The sequence below is a fragment of the Galleria mellonella genome, unplaced genomic scaffold, assembly GCF_026898425.1.
Source record: "Galleria mellonella isolate WM207_F2 unplaced genomic scaffold, CSIRO_AGI_GalMel_v1 utg146, whole genome shotgun sequence".
Taxonomy (NCBI): Eukaryota; Metazoa; Arthropoda; class Insecta; order Lepidoptera; family Pyralidae; genus Galleria; species Galleria mellonella.
In genome coordinates this window covers 2,481,917-2,498,115 of record NW_026441999.1, presented here as the reverse complement: position 1 = coordinate 2,498,115, position 16,199 = coordinate 2,481,917, and the positions used below count along the sequence as shown (strand labels likewise).

General features: G+C 36.1%; 1 protein-coding gene across 1 annotated transcript; it reads right to left on the bottom strand.

Annotated features, from left to right (window-relative positions):
- Window positions 1-311: 311 nt before the first annotated feature.
- Window positions 312-11,929, bottom strand: LOC113517196 (thioredoxin-related transmembrane protein 1). Its single transcript, XM_052891974.1, has 7 exons — window positions 11,761-11,929; window positions 6,969-7,136; window positions 6,198-6,372; window positions 5,035-5,136; window positions 4,803-4,922; window positions 3,951-4,025; window positions 312-3,482 (listed from the first exon to the last, which is right to left on the bottom strand). The coding sequence occupies exons 1-7, from the start codon at window positions 11,910-11,912 to the stop codon at window positions 3,372-3,374; spliced, it is 903 nt and encodes a 300-aa protein (XP_052747934.1). The 5' UTR covers window positions 11,913-11,929; the 3' UTR covers window positions 312-3,371.
- Window positions 11,930-16,199: the final 4,270 nt, after the last annotated feature.

The following is a 16,199-nucleotide window of genomic DNA, read 5'->3' as shown; positions in this document are numbered from 1 at the left end:
TATCCAGACACAATCAACTTAAAGTGAACTTGGTCTTTCATATGAGTTTTAGGTATTCAATGTTATGATGGAAACTTCCACCAGTATGCAAAGGAGGGTATATATATATATATATATATATATATATATATATATATTGTAACTAAAATATTGCTATATATTATCCATTCCTATTGTAGTTTTTACGAATAAGAAGTTTAATTGTCGGAATTACTTTAAATTTAGTTCTTGATGGCAGTGGCGTAACAATAGGGTGGCAGGGCTGGCAAAAAGCCACGGGCCCCTGACCCAAAAGGGCCCCGGCTCAATAGGCCTAGTACCTGAGCATTTTATTTTACTTGAAAAGTTTTTTTTTCCTGATAGAGCCCCATCAAAAGAATTTGCCACATGCCCCAAATGGTATAGTTACGCCACTGCTTGATGGTACTTATTATCAATTTAAATTTTAGTAATAGATTTACGGGAATGGCGTCTTTTAATCGGCCCCATTAACTTCGGGTCATAAACTCTATCAAAAGTGTATGGTCCACCTGATGGAAATCGGTAACAGTCACCTATAGATATGAACAGTACCATGCACATCACAAATACATTTATATCTAAGGTGTCCCTCTCACGCGGTGTAAATTAACATGCTATGGTCTCTCCCATCACAGATTTACCTTAGCCAAAGCAAGGTGAAGTTTCTTGTGAGCATTATTTTTAAGTAAGCCATTAGGTATATCCCTACCTACTGGGAAGGTATCAAATCCTATTTCGACCAAATTCATTCAAATCCTAGTTTGTTACAAACATTTTAAATGCGTACATGAGGATGCGTTCGCATTGTACGCATTTCAATTTTTCATAGTGTTGTACCTTTATAGCGGACACTAGCCTTCTTCTCAACACTAAAATTACCACAAAAATAAGTCGCGTTCAGGTATTTAAGAAATTTCTATAAATTCAACATTTTGAGTTTGAATATTGGAGTATATTTTGAAAATTATTGTATTATGAGACACATTAATACATTATATTTACTAATGACAATGTTTGGATTATTTCTTTATATAAGCCTTAAAATATTTACCTACAACAGGTGTATACGAGGTTTTAGGGGTTTTATTTTATTACGTTAGTAAGGTATTATATATCTCAATCTTTTTTTTCTATCAATATCAACACTTTAATTATTAGTATATGTTTTTCATATTTATTTAAATATTTCATTATAATACAGGAAGGAGTTGGTGTCGTGTCGTATCAAGAGGTGAAGAGACTCGCTGAAAATCGTAGTGAGTGGCAAGAGCGCCACCGACAAGAGTGCAGCTCTTAAATAGGATAGATAGATAGAATACATTGAAAATATTTAACGAACAAAAAAAAATCTGCATTAACCTAGCATCTACATAATCGACAATTCGCTGGAATAATAAAAATGCTGTTTTTTTTTTGTAAAAGTAAGTAAAAATTATATCTTTTTATTGAAATAATGCATAAAATTAATAATAGAGTCGTCATCAATCATAAAATAGAATTAACAGTTAAAAAAACTCTTTTTTATTAACTTTTCAAATCGCCATTTTTTATGTTTCTTAGATTTGTATTAATATCTTGGCTATAGTAATCGTTTACAATCAAACTGTCTATAAGCATACATTTTATATATATTTGCCACATTCGTGGTCTAAAAAAAAAATGTATTTTGGCTAGTACACAAAAATTTTGTGTTAATTCATTATACATAAATGTAATCAACCTCATTCTTCAACAACGAATTTCAGTAAAAAAAAAAATTGAGATTGTCTATTAAATATGCAAAGAAAGAAAAAAAAAACAGCGGGTCTACCATGACATGAAATTCCGAAATTTCGGACTCAATTTCGTGTTTTTGTTTATACCAAAATCGGACCAATAACTGGAGTTTAACATTTCGTTCGTCATACATCCTATCATAAAAGTCCAAAGGAACAATATCATAACATTTTTAATATTTCCAAACGGCATGTATTATATAATTTTCACATCAAATTTGTGCTTCGTTTAGCTCCGAAATTTCGGAAAACATTTCACGGTAGGCCCTCAGGTCATAATCCTATTTCGTTGGAACATATTAAAAATGCAATCCGTACATTGTCATTAGGCTTTCGTACAGTTATCTAATTCCGCGGTTTAATATTATTGCCCAGGTATCATAATAGAACTCGTGTAACTCGCTTATGTAAATATGGTATTAAACTCAGCGGGTTATGTAAAGTGAAACCTGTTGGTTCTGCAAAATTGATTTTTAACTCTCCACCCGTCCTAGATAAGTGGCAAAATAAATCTATTTATCTATCTAAGTTTACTATTGAATTTTTTTTTGTAACCAACAATAAAGAATATTCATCTATCTATATTTTTTTTATACAACTTAGAATGGCAAACAAGCTGATGGCCCACCTGATGTAAAGTGGTAACCGTCGCCTATAGACATGAGCAGTACCATGGACATAACAGAGTATACTGTTTCGCCCATGATATCCCCCATGCCTTGCCATTCTGGAGAACTCAGGTGTTATTCCTCTGTACCCAGTAAATTCACGCTATATCCCACCCTTCAAACCGAAACACAGCCATGCAAACACAACTGCTTCACGGTTAGAACACGAATGGGACAGAGGTACCCAAGCAATCGATTTTTGTACAAAGTCTCCCTCTGGGAGATGTATTTATAGAATCACTGGTTAGCTAGTACTAGTAGGCGTGTGACTGGCAACACTCTAAAATTGTCTACTATTATTATACTATACATATACAACAAGTTTTACAACCTTCCATCGATCTCCGACCGCCATTCCGTTCACGCACGTTTTGCGATACGTGTTTCACTTCTAAACGTCATCTTCAGGCAAATTAATAGATCGCTGCTTGGAACTTAGTGTTAACCGTTTGGCGGTAAACCTAAACTACGAATGGACGAACGTGCGTGGAACCATCTCCAATCCAACTCCGACCGCTAGTCGGAGATGGATGACTATTAAGGAAGATTGTAGAAACCCTGGTTATAGTAGTCAATTTTCGACTATTGGCTGTCAAGTGCATACTAACGGTAGCAGAATTAAACAAAATAATTCAAAACAGCTAACCAGTGATATGGAGTTTCATAAAATAACGGTTTCGCAACAAGATACCAGATGTCGCAACCTCATGAACATGTTACCAACAAAGATTTTATAAATAGATATGTTCCGGTCAGCATTCGCATGAGAAAGAATAAGACACCGGATGTCGCTGTCTCCTATCTCTTCTATTCGGTAGTGACAACGACTCTATCGATAAACTCTTTTGCCACCTAGCTAGGAACGAATTGTATATGAGACGGGACTTATTTTTGCGTCCTCCCGTACTTAATCGGCCTTCCTCGGCCTCCGCTTGCGGACCTCGCTCGGCTTCTCGTCCTTCTGTTCGGCCTTCGCGTCGCCCCCTTCCACTGGTTTCTCCTTTTCCTCGTCCGATGTCTGAAAGGGAATCATTTTTTTATGCAACTTAGAATGTCGAACAAGCTGACGGTTCACGCGATGGAAAGTGGTAACCGTCGCCTATAGACATGAGCAGTACCATGGACATAACAGAGTACCATATACTGTTTCGCCCATAATACCTCCCATGCGTTATCATTCCTGAGGACTCAGATGTTATTCCTCTGTACCCTGTAAATTGACGCCATATCCCACCCTTTAAACCGAAAGACAGCCATGCAAACACAGCTGCTTTACGGTTGAAACACGAATGGGACAGAGGTACCCAAGCAATAGACTTTTGTACAGTCTCCCTCAGATGCGGTTTTCAATGATATTCCTGAAGGTTCCTCTCGACACTTTATCTAGGAGTGTTTTATTTAATTGGTTTTTCTACCTCTGAAATTCATGCCTAAGAAATAGTGAGCAAAAACAGCAAGTTAAAAAGTAAAAACAAACAATACTTACATCACTGGGCGAGTTCTTCTCAGCATCGCTGTTGCCATTTTCAGCATCATCCACGATGTCGTCGTTCAGTAGCTCCTGGAAATAATAGATGGCATATTGATTAAAATTAATTGTTCAAGTCGCTAAAGACTATTCCTTGTGGCAGTCTATGTGGGAGGTTTGTTTTTAATGGGTGATAATGGAATGGTAACCCCCCCTGCGCTATCGGTATACGCTGGCGGGGCACCAGTGATAGATGATAGGTGAGGATGAAAGCAAGGCCCTCTAGACAAGTGACAAGCGAATTCGTCGATGGAATCGACATCGCTAGCGAGTCCGTAAGTTGGAATGAGTCATCCGGCGTTTTTTTATAATGGATGAAATGGTAACCCCGCTTGCGCTAACGGGATACGCTGGCGAAGCACCAGTGAAGGGTGATAGATGAGAATGAAAACAGGCTAGTTAGCCCATCATGATGAATTCATCAGGAATTAACCATGGTAGTTTCCAGGGGGAACCGAGAGGAGATTGAACTGGTTGGGTATATTGCTAGCAATCGGATTCTTAGTCTCCATTACTAACAATCCCTGTCCCTCCAGTCGTCCAGCGTTGCTATCTCACAGACTCGCTAGCGATGTTGATTCCATCGACGAATTCGTTTGCCATTTGTCTAGAGGCCCAGGTCAGTTAGTGACGAATTCCGCTAGAATTAACCATGGTGTATTTCAGGGCGACCCGCGTGGAGGTCGACCTGATAAGATGTATTGCTAGCAATGGATCAGTTACGACTCCATTAGTAACAATCCATTTCCCCCCTATGGGGGAGGTTTATCTTCAATAGTGGACAGTTGACGGCAGAAATGATGATAGTACCTGGACATCATCAGGCTTCTTCTGGTCTCCCTTGGCGAGCTTTTCTGCTTCTGTACGGGAGATGAGCACTTTATCGGAGCGTCGCGGCGGGTACAGCAGGTCGATGATACACACCAAGATCTAGTAATAAAAAATTAGCCTAGTTAGTCCTAGTTAGTCGGCAAAATATGTGTGTTTGCGTAGCGCAGACGGAATAGATATTGTTTTTGATATATTTTCAAAAAATACTCACCAATCCGAGTATAGCACCAATGAATATTGTAGCGACGGCGAAGATGAGGTACGAGCCCCATGTGGGCAACCCATAGGTCTCCATCAACGTGTTGTGTACACTCTGTAACATATATTTATATTATGTCAGCTGTGGTAAGGAAATCTCGAAATGTAATTGAATTATTATCCAATTATTTGATTTTCGTGTGGTCCTGGTATAAAATGGGCCGTCCCTTCTTTTCACGTGGGCGTCGTAAGATGCGACTATGGGAACTTAATGTCGGGGGATGGGCAGGAGAGCCTCTTAAAACATCACTAAAGCCTAACTGCAGTTGTCAATCCACTTGCCAACCATGGCAACTGCTGCCAAAAGACCTCAATAGGGAGACCTGTAAAGGTCTTTTGGCAGTATTGGCCTATGTTCAGCAGTGGACAGTTGATGGCTGATGTGATGATGAGAATCATTTGATGATCTTGGTGATATTTATATTGCCCATAGTGACATTGATAGCCCTTAACACATAACATCACTAGGGTTTTTACATTACACGTCTAATCTTAGTGTAGCTCTATGAAGAAAAGGATTCTTAGTGGTGGGGAGCTGTGGCCTCATTGCTAGCAATATACTTTATAAGGTTGACCTGCACTCTTGGAAATTATCATAGTTAATTACTATGAATTATTCATTACTATTAGTCAACAGAGCAGATTTCATCATCACCTATTATCCTTCACTGGCCCCCTAACGTATTGATATACGCTACAGAGACGCATAGGTATAGTTCAAATTTAATTTTCATACAGTTTTCATGAATAAAAAAAAAAATGTATTCTGCAGAGATAGAATCTACAAGCATAATGAAAAGCAATATTAAGCTGTTCTTTAAATGGATAATAATGGAATGGTAACTCCGCTAAATATACGCTGACGGGGCACCAGTGAGGTGAGATAGGTGACTATGAAAGCAAGTCTGTCCCATCCCATCCCTGTCTGTCCAAGCCTATCGTGACGAATTCCACTAGAATTAACCACAATAGTTACCAGGGGGAACCGCGTGGAGGTTGACCTGATAGGGTGTATTGTTAGTTATGGGGAAATTAGATCTTATTACTAACAACTCCCCCCCCCCCCCCTGTATTACACAATGAAGGTACCCAAGGTCTAAAAGAAAAAGCACATACCCTGAGCGCCTGGCTCAATTTGAAGAACTCAGCGACGAGGCTCATCTGCAGCGAATGCGGCGCCTTCCAGCTGGGGATCGGCTCAGTCTGCTTCCACCGCTGCTGCTCCACGAAGGACAGCATCGCGTCCACGTCACGCGGACCCTTGTACTGGCGGAATTCACCGTCTTTTACGCTGCAAATTACAGTCGATTTTTATAAAGACTTTTTTGTTTTTAAAGCTTATGTTCATTTTTATTCAACTTCTACGTAAAAACGAGAGTTTAATGAACAATAGTCGGAAACGAAAAAACATAGTGATTTCATTCATGTCCTGTTTTTACAAAGACATACTTTATACGGGACAGAGGTAGCCAAGTAGACGACTTAAATAAAGTCTCTTTCTCCCATAGATCATCATCATCTCAGCCTTTAGCATTATGTCTACTGTCGGACAGGGCTACCCCATAGACTACCACAAGAAAAGGTCCTAAGCCACCTGCATTCGACTCCCTGTGATGCATTTGAGGTAGTCGCTCCACCTACTGGAGGGGAGGACGATGCCCCATCGTCCTACACTGCGTTTGCTCGTACTTAAGGCCTTTTCTCTCTCAGATATGGCAATGATGTTTTCACCTCTTTCTCTCACAGTACAGAGGCATAACAGCATTATTCAGGCAAGTCGGTAATTTATGTGAAGGGTACCTTATGGCACCCATGTTATCCATCATGCTGTACATGTCTATAGGCGAAGATTATTTCTATCAGGCGGACAAAAATAAGTCAACTTACTGAAATATAGTTGGCAATGCGGTGACCACGAAGCGCCCGCTCAGGCCTGGTGACTTGGTGACGTCGACGGCTGCTGCCCGCATGGCGAGCGACTTGCGGGACGCCCGGGTCGACAGCTCCCGCCACGCGGGCGCCAGCGCGTTGCACGCGGGGCACCATGGTGCGTAGCTGACAGAGATTGTAATTATAGATTGACTACGATAACAAGGCACGCCCCTCCAAAATACAAAGAATTTAAAATGTGGAATAAAATTATTTACAAGGATTCTATCAAGAAATATATATATATATATATATATATATAACACCCAAGTCCTCAGGAATGGGGGGTATCATAGCGAAACAGTATACTCTGTTATGTCCATGGTACTGCTCATGTCTATAGGCGACGGTTACCACTTTCCATTAGGTGGGCCGTCAGCTTGTTTGCCATTCTAAGTTGTATAAAAAAAAAAGGTACATAGATTTTACTTAAATATCTCCCATCATCATCATCATCCTCATATCAGCCTAAACTGTTCACTGCTGAACATAAACCTTCCCTATGAGATGAGGTTGTGCCAGTAGTTCCCATGCTTGGCAAGCAGATTGGCAACTGCAGTTAGGCTTTAGTGATGTTTTAAGAGAGTCGCTGCTGCCCATCCCTCGCTCTCCCTTAGTCGTCTCTAACGCTACGCACAAGAAAGGAAGGGATGACCAATTCTATGCAGAGACCACATGGCTATCTTGTATCTTCCATGCTTTTCAAAAATTCTTAAAATCAAGTATAAATGTATACAGTTAATGAGGCATGACTTCATACACACTGCGGTGATATCATCCATTGTTTTGCATAATTATGACAACATTAACTATAGAGGTACGTCTTGTTTATGAATGCATTCAAAGTTCACGGAAAACATTCAGGTAATGATAACCTCCGTATGTAAATAAAAAATATCTCTTATACAAAGAGACCTCTGACGTTCTTATGCTTGGAATAGATATACAAATGACCTATATGATTAAGTATAGTTTATAATTGGGCAAACACATTTTTTTTTAATTAAGAAATTAACAAACACAGAGTCATCTTATAGATATACCAATCATTTTATATTTTATTTTTAGTTGCATGATATTAATCTGGATTAGAAATATGGAAATATTTTTTTTGAAATTGACTAATTGTAGAATATTTTCAAAAGAGTTTGTTCCTAAGTAAGGGTTTTTATAAAAATAGATGAATAAATATGTTTACTACAGTAATCCGAGATGGGGTAGTCAGAGACAATTGTCAACTATTATCATTGCGTTCATTTATCTTATATTCGCATATGGGGTCAGCTAAGCTATTGCACGTCGACCCATCGGGATTTTTTGTGCTTCCCCCTGCCTTATACCATCATTTCATAGATCCTTTGTGTTACCTTAACGATATCCCGCGGTTTAAGATATCTGTAGTCCCCTGCCTTTATTTAATATTTATACTATATTTAAATAAATTGTATTATAGTGTTTAAGTGTAAATATGTAATACTTTAACAAAAATATGTGACTAGTGTTGGTATATATATAGTTAAGTTTATTGTGGAAATATTTAAAGCATGTGCAAGTCACCTACAAAATGTAACACTTGACTTTTTCACATTTAATTAAACATATTTGAATTTTAAATTTTTTAGTTTGCTTTGTGTCTGATTTTTTTTTTATACCACAAAGGTGGCAATCGAGCATATAATTCGTCTGATAGTACACCCATTATAACCTATGGACAGCTGCAACAGTAGGGGCGTCATGTGTGCCTTGGCCACACAGAAAAAAACTCTATACACCCTTTTTGAAGAACCTATATTACAATGTAACTGCTTTAACAAAATATAATTGTAACTAACGTTGGTAATACTGGGGGAAAGGGATTGTTAGTAATGGAGACTGAAAATCCCATTGCTAGCAATATACCCAACCAGGTTGACCTCCTCACGGTTCTCCCTGGAAACTATCATGGTTAATTCCTGATGAATTCATCATGATGGGCTAACTGGCCTGTTTTCATTCTCATCTATCACCTTTCACTGGTGCTCCGCCGTAAGTAAGTTACGCCGTAATATACCGTAAGCACAGGCGGAATAACCGTACCATTTTCACCCATCAAAAAAAAAAAATGTTGGTAATACTAAATAAATAAACCCTATATTGTTTGGGAGGAAAAATATTGTTAGTAATGGGATTTGACTATTTTAAATTGCTAGCAATGTACCTTATCAGGTCACTTCCACATGGTTCTTCCTAGAAACCATAGTGGCAAAATTTTTGTTGAATACATCACCTGTTTTATCCTCACCTATCATCACTTACTGGTGTCTCGCAGGATGTGGTTACCATTCCATTATCACCCATAAAAAAACCCTATATTATAGTCTCTACGGAAACCATAAGCAGGGAGCTAATTTGTAATGAAATAGCATACTGAATAATGTCCAATACTACAGTGTAACTGATAATATCATGCACCAATAGCTTCAATTGATCGTAATTGGAAGTATGAGACATTGGCTGGTCTGTCAATTAAACTTTTTAAAGTTCAAACTGAAACATTTAAGTTGATAGTGTTTTGTGATTTAAAAAAATAGTAGAGAATACCAGCAATTTAAAAAAAAAAAATGTTAATATACTAGCTCTACTCAATGGATTCAAATTCTGTGTATGATTATTTTAAATATTATTTTTTTAATATTCCACTGAACACTATATTGTATGGTTTTTTAAACCATAGATGTGGATATGCAAAGAAGTAATTTTTGAAATATTTATGGATAAATACTCTTTATTGTTTCCTCCAAAAGATTACAACAGTAAACTTATTATAGATACAAACAATTATACTAAGAAAACTATGGACAATTTTATCGCTAAAAGCAGTTTCTTCCAGGCAACTTTTGGATGGAGAGGACTAGTTATAAATAGTTTTACCATAGGCAGGATGAAAATTTTGTTATTTTAAATACATTTAGAGATGAAATATATGCAATAATATAAATGCATATTACTATTAAATACCTACTTTCTATTAAATATACATACATATATCTACTTAAAATATATACAAATATATACTCATTTACTTATAATAAATACTCTATACTTATAATAAATCTGTAGAGGTCAATTCTGTATATGAAATATATTTCCAAAATAACTATCGAGGTGTGATTAGTGATTGATACTGATGCCAAAAATGCAATCAGTAAAATTTTTGTCTATCTGTCTGTATGTTCGTTATAGAAACAAAAAGTACTCGACGGATTTAAACGAAACTAGATACAACTATTCTTCATACTCCTGGGCAGGTTATAGTATACTTTTCATCACGCTACAATCAATAGGAGCAGAGCAGTGAAGGGAAATGTTGGGAAAACAGGAGAAGTTACTCCATTTTTAAGCTTCCGTAGCATGTGCAGCCTTAATGGCCATTTTTTAAAATGTAAAAATATCCACCTGTGCGACACCGGGATTGGCCGCTAGTATATACATAAAACTATAAAATTGTTAGGTATGTAAAGAAATAAGTATGCTAACCAGACAAGCAAATTACGATGATAATAGCTTGCTCAAATACAATCCTCAAGTCTTGTTTTAAAACTTGGCAGACATTTTATATTCTGTAGAAATAATTCATAATCACTAGTTTCTATATCATTTATGTTACAATTATGCATTCTGTATAATAATGGTATATTTAAAGTTAGATATAAATTTGTTTTAAATTTGGAACATTTCAAAATTTTTGTTTTTATTGGCTATGGTTCGAAGCCAGCAATATTTAAGAGCTAAATATGCATATCTGTATTATCATATATTATTAGTGCAAAGTTATTATTCCATTTTTATCTCAAAAAAACTTATTTGTTTTTCTAAAGATGTTAAAATTTTACTTTCCAACATAAAGGACTATATCATTAGTAAAGTTACTACTAATTAGCAAATCATTATTATCAGTTATCAGTAAATCATTAGATCAATCATTACAAGGTTACCTGTTTTAGGGAATGATAACAATGTATGTATTTAAGATTACACTAACTAATTTAGGTACTCACGTGTATGATTAAAATTTTAAAAGTATTATGCCTTGATGTAGTGCTTCACCTTATAATAGTCTCAGGCTTGATACCCACACAGTACAATTACTTGTATTTATGAGTACAGACAACTGTTATTTATGTATGTATTTATTTATAATAGAATTGGGTACTTAAGCTTTTTTGTGAAGTAAATATCTAATGTAATAATAAGTAATATCTATAAAAATAAAAATAGCTTCTGTCAGATACAAATTATAATTAACAAGTCATGATAGTTATATTGCAAAATATTGGGAAACTATTAGACTTTTTTAGTGTAAGTATTCATTACTGAGTCTAATTAAAAAAAAATATAAAAAAGTAGAATTGTTGTATAATGTTCCAAATTTAAATATGTAAAAAAAAATATTTGTTTAGCCAGCTATCGAAACAAATAATGAACTATCACGAATACAATAGTTAATAGTCAATGCGTCACGGTTTTCAAAACGGTCTACATACAGACCTCGATGGCCTTGCATGGTTTATTGAACTTGTATGTGGGATGAAAAATTTTCATTATATTAATTACAGTTCTACTGAAGACAACGTTGATACATTATGGCATGTTTACGATAAATATGTAAATTTAAGAAATAAATAAGTTTTCAATACAGAAAATAAGAGTAACACTTTATGACACGTTTTTCGAAGCCGACAAAGGCGACCGGCTAGAGAAAAATACTCACAATTCCACCATCCATTCGCCTTCGAGGATTTCTTTCCAATTGTCCTCATTGAGTTCACGGTTTGCACTTACTAAACATGTTAAACAAGATAATAGAAATGAAAAAAATAAAATTTTTTGTAAAATTTCAGAAACCGTGTATACACGCGCCATGTCTAATTTAGAGATAATATTACCACATACAACATTTACAATTCTTCTAAATGAATATTTATTTATTTTATTGCTGGCAACTCTTAAATCATTAAATATTTTAAAAACAATCTGCTTCTAACTAAAATATACTTGTAGAATCAAATATGAGAGTAAACCTAACCGTTTACAAAAATATTTAAGAAAATTGTTTACAAACGATTCAAGTAGCCAGCGCAAAATTCTAGTACATAAATTGGAAATTGAAGTAAAGCAATGTTCACGAATACAAATTTTAAGATAATAGCAAATATGTACATCGATTTTTTTACCAACCATAAAACAATTAATTACGCATTACCTAATGTGCCTCATTATTATTATGGTTTCATCTAATTTAACTCAGCAATTGTCACATCTCTGACATGTCTAGTTTGTAATTATGGGAGTAAATTACATATAAGTGTGTGGATTAACCAAAAAATAGTTTTGTTTAGTTTACTATTCATCACTTCAGTAATCAGTAGACAATATAAATAATTTATTAAATTACGGTCACTACAACAAAAAACAATGACATTATTTATCTTAAATTATAACATTTTATGTTTATACATATAAATGTGTATTACTTTTTGTTTAAATTTAATTAATCTACTAAATATGGTGTACATTAAAATAATGGCAATTTTACTATTTTTAATTTCTGCTGGTAACAAAGGAATTAACACAATACAGCTATGTATTTGGTGGCGTCAAGTGCCATCTATTGGGTATTAGATTTATCATAAGAGTCTACGCACTTGTGACAACAGTTAGAAGTCTTTGTTGTTAGATGGCAGTATGAGACAATTTTTAGATAAGAACAAACAAATGGAAATTATCAGAAACATAAATATTATTTTTAATCATCATCTTCCTACCCTTATCCCAATCATGGGGTTGGCGTAATATGATTTTATCCATATTACAAAAAGATTTGGTTTTTAGTTTTACGACCGGCCACCTGTCTGACGTCAACCCTCTTTGGGAATGCAGTTGTTGGTGGTTTCCGCCACCTACGATATGGAGGAAAGGATTGAGGAAAAAGGAAGGGAACGTTGGAAAAGCGTAAAGGAAATTGGTGAATGAGGGAAATAAGGGGATTAATTAATAATAATAAATAGGAGTGATTAATAATAATAAATTATTTTTAATAAATCCTATTAATTAATATTCAAAATAAGACATCACACCCGTGGTACCCTATAGCCATAATGTGGTGATATTCATAGTACTATTAAAGTGAATAGACCTCGGTAACCACTTTCTTTCAAGTAGATCGTCGACTTGATTTAAGCGGATGGTTTAGTAATTAAGCGGCTTGATTGGCATTCTGAATTGTTTGTAATAAATATTTAGGTAGGTACTCCATAAGTCCACATCAAGAGTTTTCATGAATCTCTCGAACCGGTCTGTATACATACATGTGATGAACTGACGAGTTATAAAAGAAGGAAACAAGAGATGTAAGGATTGAGATGTTTGAGTGTCGAAGGTGTTTTTTTTTTATAGACGATAATGGCACCAGTGAAGAATGGTAGGTGAGGATGAAAAGGCAGGTCAATAAGTCCAACATTTTTTTTTTTTTTTTTTATTCAACTTAGAATGGCAAACAAGCTGACGGCCCACCTGATGGAAAGTGGTAACCGTCGCCTATAGACATGAGCAGTACCATGGACATAACAGAGTATACTGTTTCGCCCATGATACCCCCCATGCGCTGCCATTCCTGAGGACTCAGGTGTTATTCCTCTGTACCCAGTAAATTCACGCCATATCCCACTCTTCAAACCGAAACACAGCCATGCAAACACAACTGCTTCACGGTTGAAACACTAATGGGACAGAGGTGCCCAACATACATGGTAAATACACCTAGAATTAAGCACGATGGTTTCTAGGGGGGACCATTTGAAGATCGACTTAATAGGGTATATTGCTGGCAATTGGAACTTGTAGTTCACATTACTAACAATCTCTGCTCCTCCTGTCAAAAGTGATACTCACTACCGACCATTTGAAAGATTTTGCCTGAAAATAGACAGGTAAATAGAATTACCTAAAACTTTTTTGCTCAGCTCGGAATGACAAAACGGCTAATGGCTCACCTCGTAAGAAGTGGCAACTATTGGCACCAAAAACAGTGAACAGTGGAATAGTTTTAGCGAAAATCTGTGATGGAAAATACTTTTCAGTCATTTAATTGTGTTTGAAGGGTCATTCGATTTATTTATTTATTTATTACATCCACTGGGTGAGCCTTGCAGTCTTCCAATACACTCACCCAGGAAAGCGTGAGTATAATAACATATAAAAAAGGAATATTACACATATATAAAAAAAAATATAAAAAGACTTAAACAAAAACGTCTGAACACAAATACTCTGTGGTCACCCGACGAAACTCCAGCAAGTTGGAGGCAAATACGTCCAATTGCGGATACTGGCTCAAAATATCATTGAGTAGTTTCAATGCAAGAGATAGGGGAGCCTGCTTAGCGAACTCTGTTCTTCGTAATGGAACATCGAATGAGTGCTGTCGACGTGTTCGCACGTAGTTACTGGCCGCTCCTATTGATATTGATTCCAGTATAGTTTGGTTACACTTTTCCCCCCGCACTAATTTTAACACATACTTAATTAAATTTAGTTTTCGTCTCACTTCAAGTGTATTATAGCCCACCATACCCAACAAAAACATACTCGGGTATGTATGGGGATAAGACACTTTGAAACCATACTGTTTTTATCTCCCTCTACGTAGGCATCTGTGCTTATTAATATAAAACTACCAGTATCATATCAGCCTTTAGCTGTCCCCTGCTGAACGTAAGTCTCCCCCTTGGGGGGTTTTGCCAGTAGTTGCCACACTTGGCAGGCGGGTTGGCAATCGCAGTTAGGCTTTAGAGATGTTTCAAGAGGAACCCTGCTGCCTATCCCTCGCCCTCTCTTAGTCGACGACACCCACGGGAAAGGAAGAGGTGGCCAATTCTATACCGGGACCACATGGCCAATATAATACTATACTAAACATAGACATTGAATTAAAATGTAACCGTTGGACATACTTATCGAAGAGTGACATCTAGTCGAAAAACTAAATAAAGGTTGTACTATGTGTATAAGAAATTTAAACACACTTTTTTGGTTTGTATCTAAGAATAAGGAATTACATAGAAGGAATGATAAAATTGCCAATTCACAGCAGGCTAGTGCATAGAAAATGTTTTATGGCCGTATAACCCTACCAAATTCAGATACAATCTGCTTGCATATTTTCTACATAAACTGTGTCGAATATATAATCTAGTAATGTAAAATTTGTTATTGGCAAATAATTGACATATCAAACATTTTCTATACAGTAGCCTGTTATGAATTGAGAAAAATAGCAAGTGACGGTGTATCTTTCGTTTTCTTTTTACTAATTATATTTGCATAAGAAGAAAGGAGGCGACCATATGATTTACAGTTTTAATTTTATCATTCCTTCTGTGTAATTCTTAGTTAGTTTTGTATAGTTACATAATCTATAGGTACTTATAATATCTGTAAACTTATAAAATCTGTAGAGAGGTAAATTCTGTACATGAAATATATTTCCAAAATAACTATCAGCAGGTGATTATTGATCGATACTGATGCCAAAAATGCAATCAGTACAATTTGTGTCTATCTGTCTGTATGTTCGTTATAGAAACAATAACTACTCGACGGATTTTAACGAAACTTGGTACAATTATTCTTCATACACCTGAGCAGGCTATAGTATACTTTTCATCACACTACGATCAATGGGAGCAGAACAGTGAAGGGAAATGTTAAAAATGTCCACCCGTGCGATGCCGGGACGGGCCGCTAGTATTAAATATAAAAACATCCACTCTAATACAAATTAAAGACATTAATAAAAAAAGATTGTGATGAGCGTATTCGAACCTGTAACCAATGAAAGGTAAATCAGTGATAATTTTTTTTATACAACTTAGAATGGCAAACAAGCTGACGACCCACCTGATGGAAAGTGGTAACCGTCGCCTATAGACATGAGCAGTACCATGGCCATAACAGAGTATACTGTTTCGCCCATGATACGCCCCTTGCGTTGCCATTCCTGAGGACTAAGGTGTATCCTGTAAATTCACTACTATATCCCACCCTTCAAACCGAAACACAACCATGTAAACACAACTGCTTCACGGTTGAAACATGAATGGTACAGAGATGCCCAAGCAAACAACTTTTGTACAAAGTCTCCCTCTGGTA

Coding starts and splice junctions, on each gene's coding strand:
- LOC113517196 (XM_052891974.1), bottom strand. CDS start 11,912: ATGGCGCGTGTATACACGGTTTCTGAAATTTTACAAAAAATTTTATTT. Junction 6,373..6,968: donor GCATTGCCAACTATATTTCA/GTAAGTTGACTT, acceptor TGTAATTTGCAG/CGTAAAAGACGGTGAATTCC. Junction 4,923..5,034: donor TTGGTGCTATACTCGGATTG/GTGAGTATTTTT, acceptor TTTTATTACTAG/ATCTTGGTGTGTATCATCGA.